At 34.8% G+C, this 14161-nt stretch overlaps 1 protein-coding gene across 4 annotated transcripts in view; it reads right to left on the bottom strand.

Moving 5' to 3' along the window:
• Positions 1 to 14161, bottom strand: part of ADAD1 (adenosine deaminase domain containing 1) — a 109026-nt gene that overhangs the window by 37661 nt on the left and 57204 nt on the right. For 3 of the 4 annotated variants that reach the window (XM_004747971.3, XM_004747970.2, XM_045083615.1), the window contains exon 12: positions 13087 to 13192. In XM_004747971.3, coding sequence (XP_004748028.1) covers positions 13087 to 13192 — 106 coding nt within the window. Of the gene's footprint in view, positions 1 to 13003; positions 13193 to 14161 lie in introns of those variants that run through there. The other variant, XM_004747972.3, reaches the window with a different exon arrangement.

Below are 14161 nucleotides of genomic sequence, written 5' to 3'. Positions count from 1 at the left end.
TAACTATAGAGAACAAACTGATGGTTCCCAAAGGGGAAGTGGGAAAGAGTATGGGTGAAATAGATGAAGGAGATTAAGAGTACACTTACCTTGAAGAACACTGAGAAATGTACAGAACTACTGAATCACTATACTATACACCTGAATCTAATGTAACACTGTATGTTAAGTATACTGGAATTAAAATTTTTAGGGGCACGTGGGTGGCTCAGTGGGTTAAAGCCTCTGCTTTTGGCTCCAGTCATGGTCCTAGGGTCCTGGGATCGAGCCCCCATCAGGCTTTCTGCTCAGCAGGGAGTCTGCTTCCCTCTCTGCCTGCCTCTCTGCCTACTTGTGATCTCTGTCAAATAAATAAAATCTTAAAAAAAAACTTTTTAAAGAACTGAAGTTACTTAATTTTCTTTCTTACAAAAAATTACCCTGACTTTGTAGTTAAAATTTATGAAAATAAAATGTAAATACATAAATTAGTAAAATAAAATAGCTAAGATCTTCCTAGAGAAAAACAAAGTTGGAAGGTTCATATTGCAAAATATCAAGACATTAAAAGCTACTCAGTAAATAAGAGTGTGGAACTGATTGATAGAGCAGTGGAGGGAAAAAGGACCAATGTATATAAAGTTATACTAGATGTGCAACTATAATTCAGTGAGGAAAAAATAGTCTTCAGTAATACTGCCAGATCAATTGAATGTTTCTTTTTAAATTACAATAGCTCAAAGATGGAAATAAGCCGAATGCCCATCATCAGATGGATAAACAAAAAATGCAGTGTATCTACACAATAAAATACTATTCAGCCTTAAAAAGGAAATTCTGATACATGTTATAGCATAAGCAAACCTTGAAAACATTATGCTATGTGAAATAAGACAAAAACACAAAAGGACAAATACTGTATGATTCCACTTATATGAGGTACCTAGAATTAGCAAACTCAAGAGAGACAAAAAATAGACTACTACTCACCTGAGGGTTGGGGGAAAGAAGGAGTAGTAGTAGCTATTGTTTAGTGAGTACAAAACTTCTATTTGTGATGATGAGGATTTAGAAAGTTCCAGAAATGGGTAATGGTGATGGTTGCCCAACACTGTGAATGTATTTAGTACCATTAAATTGTACAGAACTAAATTGTATTGGCTAAAACAGTAAATTTCCTTTTGTATATTTTTGTTAACAATAAAAAATGCATGTATGTTCATTACAGCTTTATTTACAACAGGCAAAACTGGAAACAACCCAAATGTCCTTGAATGGTAAAGGGATAAAAGAAATTGTGATAATATACTAAATGGAATACTATTCATCTATAAAAAAGAACAAACTGTTGATATACTCAAGAACTTGGATTAATCTCAAGGTCATCATCGTGAGTGAAAAAAGCCAATTTCCAAATAGTATATATATGATTCCATTTATACAACATTCTCAGAGTGAAAACATTATATATAGAGATTGCTAGAGGTTGGTGAGAAGACTTGATGATAAAGCCTAAGGGAGTTCCTTGTAGCGATGGAACATATTTATTTTGTGGTGGTAATTTTATCCATATATACATATGAAAATATTTCATATAACCATACACATGAAAAAGGAAGTATAAATGATAATTGATGAAATCTAAGTTCTGTGGTCTACTTAATAGTATTGTGCCTATGTCAATTTCCTGGTTTTGATAATTCTCTATAATTAACTAACTAAATGCACCATTAAGGGAAGGTGGGTAATGGGTACACATGATCTCTCTGTACTACTTATTCAACTAACTTATGAGCCTATAATTATTTCAAAATAAGAGTTTTTAAAATTCTGAAAGGAAAAATAATTCCTTTATTTAAAAAAGAACACATGAAACTTTGTGTCACATACTATAATAATTTAAAAAGTTCTTGGCTTCTAAAAATGCAATTATGTTTATAAGTACACAGTTCTATAGGAGGTGTGGTAATTAAAATTCTAGCAATAAATGATTAAACAAGATAATTGTTTATATAAAAGAACATATAGCTAAGGAAGCCAGAAATGCTCCAAATTTCTGTAATAGTAAATTTTACTGTTTCTAGATATGAAGGATAGCTGTATCTTTCATTTTTGGGAAAAAAATTTTTAAAAATTGATTGCAGTTTTCAAATAAATACTAACTAATTACTATAGGAAAGTCATCGTCCAAAAAGCAATAAGTAAAAAAAAATGAATAAATTTACAATTTAGTAATAAAAGTGTAAAAATAAATGTAGTAATATAGGGGCAGAATATATAGGAGTTCAGAGATAAGATATTTAAAACTGAAAGGTTCAGATAAATTTCATGGAAAAGTTTTATTTATATTTATATAACTTTATAAGCTATAGCTAAAATGGAAGAATTTTGATTAAAATGGACTGGAGAGTTTCCAGTTCAAGATGGAACATAGATCCTCAACTGACTTCCTCTTACAGGCACATTGAACCTACAGATTGTAGAATAATTTTCTCTGAAGAAAACTGTCAGAACAGCTCCCTCACATTGGGCAAGTAGGAGGGAAGCAATATCAAAGCAAGGTAGGGAAAAGGAGAGACACAACCTCACCATAAATCTCATCCCAGAACAGTTAACCAGAATTGGGAGAGAATTCAAAATGTACAGCATCTCCCTGAGGAGAAGAGAGTCTGTACCCCACATCAGGCACCCCAACTTTTAAAACCAGCATCTGAGGGACAAGCTCCCAAAATATCTGGCTTTGAATACCAACAGGACTCTTGCCCAGGAAACCTGTGGGGGCAGTGGCCAACTGAAGAATAGTTTTCAAAGGGCTCATGCACAGACCCAGGTGTTCCAGGGCCCAGCACAGAAGCAACCTTTCACAAAGAAGACTCCTTAATTTTAAAGCACCAGTCTGAGGGTCAGGGGCTTTCTGGAATACTCTGCAGGGACAGAGGCTAGCAGGTGCCATGTTCTTGCTCTCCACCTGCCTTGCTAAAGTCAGTGAGTATCATCTTTTTTTCTTTCTTTTTTGCAGCAGGTGTGTCATCTTTGGCCTTTCTGCCTCATTCCAACCAAAACGTCTTTGTGTTCTCCCTCTGCCACACTCCAGAGTGGCAGTATCTCCTGGAATGGAGCTTCCACACATCTGGTATCCTTACGTTTACAGCTGGTGACAGTGTTTGTGGTTGCCACCCCATGCTCATCTGGTGCTTGTGGCTGGTTGTGGGAGGCAGGGGGAGCTTGGGGAACTTGGGATCCTGGGTTCTCTGGGACTGTAACAGTCAAAGAAACAGAGAAACAGTTCTTCGGAGGTTACCACTCCAAGAGCACTGCACTGATAGCAGACTAAAATACAAATAAAATACCCCCAGGCTTTCTGTGGAAGAGGCCTACTTACTAGTCCTGGAGTTTCAACCTTAGTAACAGGCTTCAGGTTTGGTATGTCTAGAGGCTACAGAGGTCATTTCAGGGAGCATAAATTGGAGAACACGGTCATTGCACTCTATCCCTACCTTGCTACAGCTCACTAGTATCTCCCAGAAAGGAGCTTATACACTTATTTGGAACCCCAATTTTTATGACTGCTGCCCAGAAGATACCCCCAGATTACCTGTCTCTGGGGCCAGCAGGACTTATGCTTGTAGTCACACATGACTATATATATTTATACATACATTTGAAGCTATTGCCTGAGGGGCTGGCTTACAATGAGATTTGAGATCCTCCATTGAGACACTGAAAGGTTTTAGTACACCCTCAACTACTGGGAGCTATTAAAAATAAAACAGAATTTCAGTAATGTACTGAAATAAAGCATACTTTGTTTATATGTGTGTGTGTGTGTGTGTGTGTGTGTGTGTGTATATATACAGATATATATAAAGTTTCCAGTAGTTGATGGTGTGCCATTAACTGGAATCTAAACAACAACTCAAAAACAAACTAAAAAATAAAACAAACAACCTTTAAAGAAATAGACTGCTTGGACAATCACAAAAGCTAGACAGTAAGAGCTAAGACAAGGTTGAACGATAAGTTTCATCCCTTACCCGAAGCCACTCCTACAATACTGTTTTATTTAATACACAGAAACCAACCAGAGATTCAAAAAAAATGAAGAAACAAAGGAGTATATTTCAAATAAAGAACAAAATGAAACCTCAAAAAGTCCTTAATGAAATGGAGATGTTATTTACCTGGTAAAGTACAAAACAATGGATATAAAAATGCTCACTGAGCTCAAGAATGAAAAAACAAAGTAAAAGTTTTAACCAAAGGGACAGAAATATATAAGACAGTACCAAAAAGAAGCCAGAGAACTGAAGACTACAATAAGTGAACTGAAAGATACAATAGAGGGACTCAATAGCAAACTAGGTAAGGCAGAAGAAACAATGGGTGAATCTAAACACAGGGCAGTAGAACCCACCCAATCAGAGCAGCAAAAAGAAAAAAGAATGAAACAAATTATGTCAGTTTAAGACTTGTGGGACAATCTCAAGTGGGCCAATATCTGCACTGCAGAAGTTCCAGAAGGAGAAAGAAAGGGTAAGTTATATGAAGAATAATGGCTGTGAACTTCTCCAACCTGAGGAAAGAAACAGACATCCAGACCCAAGAAGTCCAAAGAGTTCCAGCTCAGGTGAACCAAGAGAGACCACACCAAGACACATTATAATTAAAATGTCAAAACTTCCAGTCCCATCCATATGAGATTATGCTGAGTGAAAGAAGTCAAGCAGACAAAGTCAATTATCATATGGTTTCACTTATTTACATGTGGAACATAAGGACTCACAAGGAGGACATTAGGAGAAAGAAAGGAAAAGTGAAACGGGGGAAATTGGAGGAGGAGACAACATGAGAGGCTATGGACTCTGAGAAACGAATTGAGTGTTTTAGAGGGAAGGGAGGTAGGGGGATGGGTGAACCTGATGGTGGGAAGGAAGGCACATATTGCATGGAGCACTGGGTGTTATATGCAAACAATGAGTCTTGGACACTACATCAAAAATTATTGATGTACTGTATGGTGACTAACAACAATAAAAAATGTCAAAACGAAAAACAATCTGAGGGGTTTGAAGTGGAGGGGGGGTGGGGGTTGGGGTACCAGGTGGTAGGTATTATAGAGGGCACGGATTGCATGGAGCACCGGGTGCGGTGAAAAAATAATGAATACTGTTATGTCGAAAATAAATAAAAAATAAATTTAAAAAAAAAGTAGCAAGAGAAAAACAAATTGTTATGTATAAGGAAATCCCCAAAAGAGTATCAGCAGGTTTTTCAGCAGAAAGTTTTGCAGGTAGAAGAGAATGGCATGATATAGTAAAAGAGTTGAGAGAAAAAAAACTTGCTAACCAGAAATACTCTTCAAATTGTTCTTCAGAATTGAAGGAGATATAGTCTTCCAGATAAGCAAAAGCTAAAGGATAAAGAAGTTCATACCACCGAACACCCTACAAGAAAGTTTAAAGGGATTTGTTTAATGTATATTAAAGGTAGTAGATTAATTTTAAGGATAAGATGAAGATTAAAAGACAAAAGTGGGAAAAATAACTAACTACAATAATTAGTTAAAGAATAAAAAGACGTAAGCTGTGACATCAAAAACATATAATGTGGGTTGGTGGAGTAAAAATGTAGAGCTTCAGAATGCTTTCAACTTAGGTTGTTATCAATTTAAAACAGACTGCTATAAATATAAGTTGTCATATATAAGATGGATTGGAGATACTGTTCTCACAGAGTTGAGGGAAGAGTATTAGACAATACAGCAGGAAAGACAGACTATATTTTTAAAAACCAGAATTATTCTAATTGGCTAAAAAACAGGGTATTATTAAAGAAGTGGGAAGTAGTAAATTAACTGAGTAACTGTGGTAGAATAAAAAAAAAAAATCAAGGATTTCCAACATGATAAAGAACACTGAAAGCAATGCCACCACCACATTTTTCAATTATCAAATATAGTAAAGTTTGACAGTGTCAGAGCTATAACATTCAAAGTCTAATTTGCAAATGATGTAAGACTGTACTTTTAGGTATTTTTCAATTAAAGAAATAATTTTAAAAAGTGGATAGAATAAAATTACTAAAATTTTGGAAAAGCGTCCACAGATGTAGCTTAACTATATTAAGTCGTATGTCCAAACAATTTACATATTAGAATGCTTCTTCTCTAACAGTGAATTTTCTCTATATTACAGTCAAAGTGCAAGGTAAAGCTCTGACAAGCATACTAATAGATGTAGAACAATTAAAACTATAACTCCCAGGAAATAATTCATTTTTAAGTTTTAAATGGTAATACCAACCTTCCAGGATCAGTATACCCTTTTCCTCCACGATTTATGTAACAAATAAAAATTTTAGCTTCTATGAAAACAGAAAACAATCCAGACTTCAAATACTCATAAAGAAAGACAATTCGGGCTCAGCAGAATTTTTAACAGAAAGGTGTATGTTATTTCCAAACACAAATGTTGTTTTGGTCATCAGGATGTTCCTTCGGTACTACTAAGACAAACAAAATCAGTTATTTTTGGCATCTATTATGACATAAGAAGTGACAGCTTAAACTGCATTTTAAATCAACTTAATTTATAGGATGGTAACAGGATCAAAAGTTTGCTAAAGAGGAAATTCTCATGTTTCCTGTTTACCTAACAATATTCTTTTTCCTTTCTCACATCAATGAATGATTATCTTTATCTAGGACCATCAATTTCAGCTCATTCTAAAGAAAATAAACTTGCATTTGCATGTAATAGTGATTCTTAATTAACTGTCATTATAAAGCTTAACATTCATATCTAGTCCCCATCAATATTTTCAAAGTATTTGTACATATTTAATACATATATTTTACTCAAATTACTTTTCATAAGGTTCATCTAAGGCTTCCTTAAAGTAATGTTCAGTTGTGTGACTTAACCTTATGCGCAAAATGAAACAGAATTATCTAAAAGTACCACCCAGGGGCACCTGGGTGGCTCAGTGGGTTAAAGCCTCTGCCTTCGGCTCAGGTCATGATCCCAGGGTCCTGGGATTGAGCCCCACATCGGGTTCTCTGCTAAGCAAGGAGCCTGCTTCCTCCTCTCTCTGCCTGCCTCTCTGCCTACCTGTGATCTCTGTCTGTCAAATAAATAAATCTTTAAAAATAAATAAATAAATAAAAGTACCACCCAACCAAGAGCTTCCTTTTTTTTCCTTAAAGGGTTTATTTATTTACCTGACAGAAAGAGAACACAAGTAGGCAGTGGTAGGCCGAGGAAGAGGAAGAAGCAGAATCCCCACTGAGCAGAGAGCCCAATGTGGGGCTCCCTTCCAAGACCCTGGGATAATGACCTGAACCAAAGGCACACACTTAACTGACAGAGTCACCAGGGTACCCCTCCCCCCACCAAGAAATTGTTTCGATTGTTTCTAACACAGATATAAACAAATGTCTGTTCTATTCCCTAGAGGTAGTGGTTTTTTTTTTTTTTTTAAAGATTTTATTTATTTATTTATTTATTTGAAAGAGAAAAGAAAGCACAAGCAGGTAGAGCAGCAAGCAGAGGGAGAGAAAGAGAAACAGGCTCCCCTCTGACCAAAGAGCCTGACGTGAGTCTCAATCCTAGGACCCCGAGATAATGACCTGGGTAGAAGGCAGATGCTTAACCTACTGAGCCACCCAGCTGTTCCAGACAGCCTTAAGACATGATCAACACCACATTTTTTATTAAGAAGTTTAGGAAGCTGTGACCATCAGGACAATATGGTACAGGCACAAAAACAGACACACAGATCAATGGAACAAAATAAAGAACCCAGAAATGGACCCTCAACTCTATGGTCAATTAATCTTTGACAAAGCAGGAAAAAATATCCAAAGGGAAGAAAAGACAAATTTCTTCAACAAATGGTTTTTGGAAAACTGGAAAGAAACATGCAAAAGAATGAAACTAGACCACTTTCTTAAAATCATACACAAAATATATTCAAAATAGATGAAATCCCTAAATGTGGGACAGGAATCCATCAAAATCCTATAGGAGAACACAGTCAGCAACCTCTTTGACCTCAGCCTCAGCAACTTTCTACTGACAGTCTCCACAGGCGAGGGAAACAAAAGTAAAAATGAACTATTGGGATTTCATCGAGATAAAAAGTTTCTGCACAGCAAAGGAAACAATTAAGAAAACTAAAAGGCAACCTATGGAATGGGAGAAGATATTTGCAAATGACATATCAAATCAAGGTCTAGTATCCAAAATCTAAAGGGAACTCACCAAATTCAATACCCCAAAACAAAACAAAAAAAACATCCAGTCAAGAAATGTGCAGAAGACATTCACAGACATTTCTCCAAAGAAGACATACACATGAAAAAATGCTCAAGACCACTCATCATCAGGGAACCTGAAATCAAAACCGCAATGAGATACCACCTCACACTGGACAGAATGGCTAAAATGTAAAACTCAGAAAGCAACGGATGTTAGTTAGTGAGGATACAGAGAAAGGGGAACCCTCTTGCACTGTTGGTGGAAATGCAAACTGGTGCAGTCACTGTGGAAAACAGTATGGAGATTCCTCAAAAAGTTAAAAAATAGAGCTACCCTATGACCCAGCATTGCACTACTACATATTTACCCAAAGGATAAAAAATAAGTGATTATAAAGGACATATGCACCCCAAAGTTTATAGCAGCAATATCCACAATAGCCAAAATATTGAAAAAGCTGAGCTATCCATGAAGGGATGAATGGGTAAAGAAGTGGTGTATATATATAGATACACAGATATGGGAATACTACTTAGCTATCAAAAAGAATGAAATCATGCCATTTGCAACAACATGGATGGAACTAGAGTGTATTATGCTAAGCAAAATAAGTCAGAGAAAGACAAATAACACATGATTTCATACATATGTGGGATTTAAGAGACAGAACTAATGAACAAATGGGAAGGGAAGGAAAAATAAAATAAGAGAGAAACAGAGAGGGAGGCAAACCATAAGAGACTCTTAACTATAGAGAATAAACTGAGGGTTGCTGGAGAGGAGGTGAATGGGGAGATGGGGTAACTGAGTGTTGAGCATTAAGGAGGACACTTAATATAATGAGCACTGGGTGTTACATGCAACCGATGAATCACTTAATTTTATCCTTGAAACTAATAATACAGTGTATGTTAACTAAATTGAATTTTTTAAAAAATCTTTAAAAAAAATTTAGGATGCTGTCTTCTAAATTTTTCATACCACGGCACAGACAAGAAAATGGCATTATTGAACATAGGGGCAACAAAAGTCTGCCTAAGGCCAGGGTTGACTGTCCAGAGCTCTAGCTATCCCTGGCACTACAAAGATCCTTCACAGAGTGAATGAACACTAAATCTCAATTCATAAGCTATTTTTTATGCCTAGATTTCAACTAATAACTGGGTTAGATTGAAGGTGAAGCCTGACAAAATACAGGCCAGAATGTTAAATACCTATGAGTTTGAACTTTGAAAATACCCTGAATACAATCTCCTGTTCTCTTATATTCGCATTCTCAGTGAAACTGCTTTACTTCCACTTAATTCTATGTACTCATAGTTTATTCCACCAATTTTGGCTTGAGCCATTTCAATAATACATTCATATCACCCAAAATTCTCTAAGCAGAGTTGATCGGATTGCAACCAGGCCAATTATCTGAACTGACATCCACTATTCTCCCCCCAAGGTCATCAATATCACATTAGATGGCTCTACTGTAAATTCATGCACTTTGATGAACTATCCATCTTACAGCAAAAAGATCCAAAAAACCCAAACACAGCCATATTAGTCTCACCACCACACTACAAGAAAGAATTGAATTCAATCACTGACTCCAAATCCTCATCTCTTATTTATTCCTTAATTGTGGCCAATCTTTCTGCCACCACCAATGTTTTATTACTGTGCAGGGTGGTGTTTTTCAGTGTGGTCAATGTACTACCCACATCAAATTATCTGCAATAACTTGTTAAAATGTAGATTTGGGGGCTTTTCCAAGATCTGCTCATCACCCTGGAGTGATACCTCTTCTTAGCGATTAGCTTGGGAAACTGCTATTTTAGCCATTTGTGACAACTGTGGTTGCCAATTCCAGTGATATTTTTGTAGTTCTCATTCTCCTTGACCTGTAGAGCACCTGAGAATGCCTACCCTATTCTTTGAAATTTCTCTTTCTGCCAACCTCACTCTTCACCCATCTGTTGCTTCCTCTTATTTTTCCAAATGCAAAATATAAGACTTTCTTGGGAATCTAGCCCTAATATTTTTTTCATGCTCAAGAAAAAGCAAACATCTTTTCTCACAATTTGAGAACTGCCTCTTTGCAAGTGATTCCTAATTTTTTATCCTTAATCTAAAATTTTCTCAAAGGTCTCTATACCTGTATTTCCAATTGCTGAGTATCTCCACTTGAGATACAAAATGATATTAGGTTCCAACTGACACAAGAGAACAATATGAATATGAATTGTAATGAGTGAAACACAAATATGTTTGAATTCATAATGATACTGAAAAAATTCTCACTGTGAACTTTAAAAAATGATAGAGAACCAACTATTTCAAAAACATAAAGACAGAGAGCCAATCGAGCCTTTGTGTGCTAACTACACCACAGGTCAAGTCATCTATAAGCAAACATTTCTTTTAACAGAAGCATTCCATCCAATGAGAGAACTTATCAGCTGCAATCTCCAGTGAAATAATGGCACTGGGCAATGATCAACGACTGCTAATACTACAAAAAGAGAAAACCCGCACATTGTGTCTTGTGATGAATGTATACAATACTACCTATATTTTTGCAAAAAAAAAAAATTGAACCTCTATTTGAAAGCATCTAGATTTAACTACTTTTTTTGGAAATACAGATCACAGAGAAACACACTAAATGACATCATGGAAATGTTAGCAGCAAAAATGAGATCGTGCTTAAGACTGCACTAAAATGTAGTTTGTTTGTTTTCCAGGAACTAATTAAAAGAAAAGAAGTGATAGGAAATCTGTAGATTAACAGACATTTAACAAAGTCCAACATATGGATATTGGTTTTCATCTTGATTCCAACAATCTATACACCCCTTAAGAGATACTGGGAGAATTACTATTAATTTTTAAGGTGTGCTAACTGGATTTTGGCTATAAAGGTGTGTATGTGTGTATTAAAGAGTTCGCATGTCTCACAGATGTGTATCAAAGCATTTTCAGATGAGAAAGAAACCAAGAAACAGACTCAACTATAGAGAACAAACTGGTGGTTACCAGAGGAAAGTGGGTGGGGGAATGGGTGAAATAGGAGAGGGGGATTAAGGAGTGCACTTGTTGTGATGAGCACCAAGTGACACACCGAAGTATTAAATCACTATATTGTACACCTGAAACTAACATTACACTGTGTGTTAACTGGAATTTAAATAAAAACTTGAAAAATAAAACTAAAAAAAATAACTTGTCTGGCATTTTTTCTAACATAATCCAACATATACAAAATAAGACTGCTATGTTTTAATAATTACTAAAGCTGAGTGATGGGTACATGGGGATTCATTTACTATTCTATTTTTTTATGTTTGGAAATTTCCATAATAAATAAAAAAGTGTTGTGGAATCGTGCCTTAATGTATGTCACTTTCCTACACAATATCCTTCAAGGTTTCCCATCTGACTACCCAAATGAGAACATCTGCTAGACTCAACCCTCAACTTTCCCATCCAGTGTTCTATACTCTAGCCTCAAACACTGTGACACTTCCCATCTAATCTTTGGATTATTATTTCCAACTTTAATATATCCTCTCTCCTATTTCAGCTTTCTCAATTTTTATCTATCCTTTAATGTTTATCTCAGATAACAGAACCTGAGAGCTAAAAGAGGACTTAAATTTAGAAGTAACTAGTTTAGTGGCTTTTGAACAATTTTAAAAGTTGAAGTTTAGAAGTCTGAATTTAGAAGTTTGCTTTTCTTCAAGCAAATATCTCATATGACCATAATACATAAAAGAGGCAATAAGCATTGCCGCTTTTCATGTCAGGTAGTCTAGAGTCCTTTTATCAAGCTTCTACTCTGAACAAAGAATGCCAACAACTAGTATCAATTTGTCTTGCAAAGATATTTTTAGAATAGGCAAAACAAAACAAAAAACTACACAGACCTTAACAGAGATTATAAAGACCCAAGCTAAGAGGAATAAAGTCTGAGACCAATAATGCTTAAGTCATCTGTGAATGAAACTAAGGAATAGGTTTAAGAGGCTGAAGTATGGAACAAACTCACAATTTCACTGAAGATACATTAGCCTAACTCAAGTATAACCAAACTTTGTCTTTTGATCTAATCACTGTATAAACAAATATAAATGTAAAGCTAAATAATATTTTGTTGATTATCAGAAATCCCTACTTACCAAAATTATAAATATTAAATCACATTTGGATGGATCTTACACAACACTTGAAAATGGTCAATCTTATTTAAAGCATTTATGATGACTTTTAATCAGAATAACTAATTTATGAAATTATTCTCTAACATGTTTATATTTTTCTGCATATATATATGTGCAGTTTGCATTCATAAACTTCTTGGACATGAGAAATGGTGTTTTTCACTATCACACAAGCATGGTGATTGGCAAATATTAGGCACTCATATGTTTATTGAATTAATCAACACATGAGCAAAAATTACTATTTGTATTCCTGGATTCTAATTCTTAATTTAAAAAGAAACAACCTGAGTGAGATACCCAGAAAAAATGTTGAATATATTTGCTAAATAGCTTAAAAGAAAAAACTTTAAAGAAATTTTCTTTTAAACTATAAAAAGGGCTTTATAATGCCTGTAAAAACAAATGTAAAATAGCTGCATATTGACTCAGGTAATAATTTTTCCAAAAAAAAAAAACAGAAAAAACTCAATATTTTAATATAAATTATTATTTTCAGCAATCTCTGGACACTGCTGTTGCAAGACTCTGGTTTTGAAAGCTGAAAACCACCAAAATTTTTAAAATATATTTACTAGTCAAAGACACCAAAAAACAAAAGATTTTTAATATGACAATGGATTGCCTAAATCACATACTAAATTGCTCTATACAGGGAGATTTCACAATCCAGGAGCCATAGCCATGTTGCTGCAAGTACGATTTCAGCAAAGTTTTAGCTTCTTGATAGGATCCAGACATACACTATAGAAAGAAAAAAAATTGAATTATAGAATATAGGCAGAATTTGGCTTATGAAAAGTTAAGTAACCCTAATCTTGCTTAAGTTTGACATTTTAAAAATTAAAATATTTTTGAATTCCTATTTTTCTCATTGTTTTTGAAACTAAACATTTTCCTTTCCAACACTCCTTAAAGACAACTTTTTGAACATTTCTTATTAAAATAATCATACTCATCACAGAAAATTTGAAAAGTAGAGAAAATATAAAGAAGCAAATAAAATCTGTGTGTAAGGCACAAATAATAGATAATCACCATCATTTTGGTTTCTTTCGTTTTCTATAAATCAACATATAGATGAACTTTAAAAAAAAAGCTTTACTAAAGTATAATTACATACCATAAATTCACTCACAAGTATACAATTTGATTTCTAGTAAACTCATAAAGGTATGCAACCATACCACAGTCAAGTTGTAAACCAATTCTATCACCTGCAAAAAAAGTTCTACTGTGCCCATCTGCAGTCCAATCTGTTTTCCCAGATCCAGCCAGCCATGAATTTATCTGTCTTTAGAGTTTTTCTTTTTCTAGAGATTTCCTAAAAACTGATGGAACACAACATGAACTCTTTTGTGTCAGGCTTCTTTTGATTAGCATAATGCTTTCAGATTCATTCATATTGTTTCATGTATTTGTAGTTTGATCTATTTCATTGCTGATTAGTACTCCATCATATGGATTTATCATATTGTTTATAGATTCACCAACTGATGAACAACTGAATGTTTCCAGTTCTGCACTATTATGAATAATGCTGCTATAAACATTTATTTATAAGTTTCTGTTCTTCCTAGACAGACACCAGTGAAAATGCTGGATCACATGGTAACTATATGATTATTTTTGCAAGACAGCCAAATTATTTTCCAAGGAGACCACACTATTTTACATTCTCATTGGCAGTGCAAGAGTTCTCCAGTTTCTCTG

The sequence above is a fragment of the Mustela putorius genome, unplaced genomic scaffold (genome assembly GCF_011764305.1).
Source record: "Mustela putorius furo isolate JIRA1106 unplaced genomic scaffold, ASM1176430v1.1 tig00000721_pilon_pilon_pilon, whole genome shotgun sequence".
NCBI lineage: Eukaryota > Metazoa > Chordata > Mammalia > Carnivora > Mustelidae > Mustela > Mustela putorius.
Note: the sequence above shows the minus strand (reverse complement) of the source record. Positions and strands in the feature narration are given on the sequence as shown.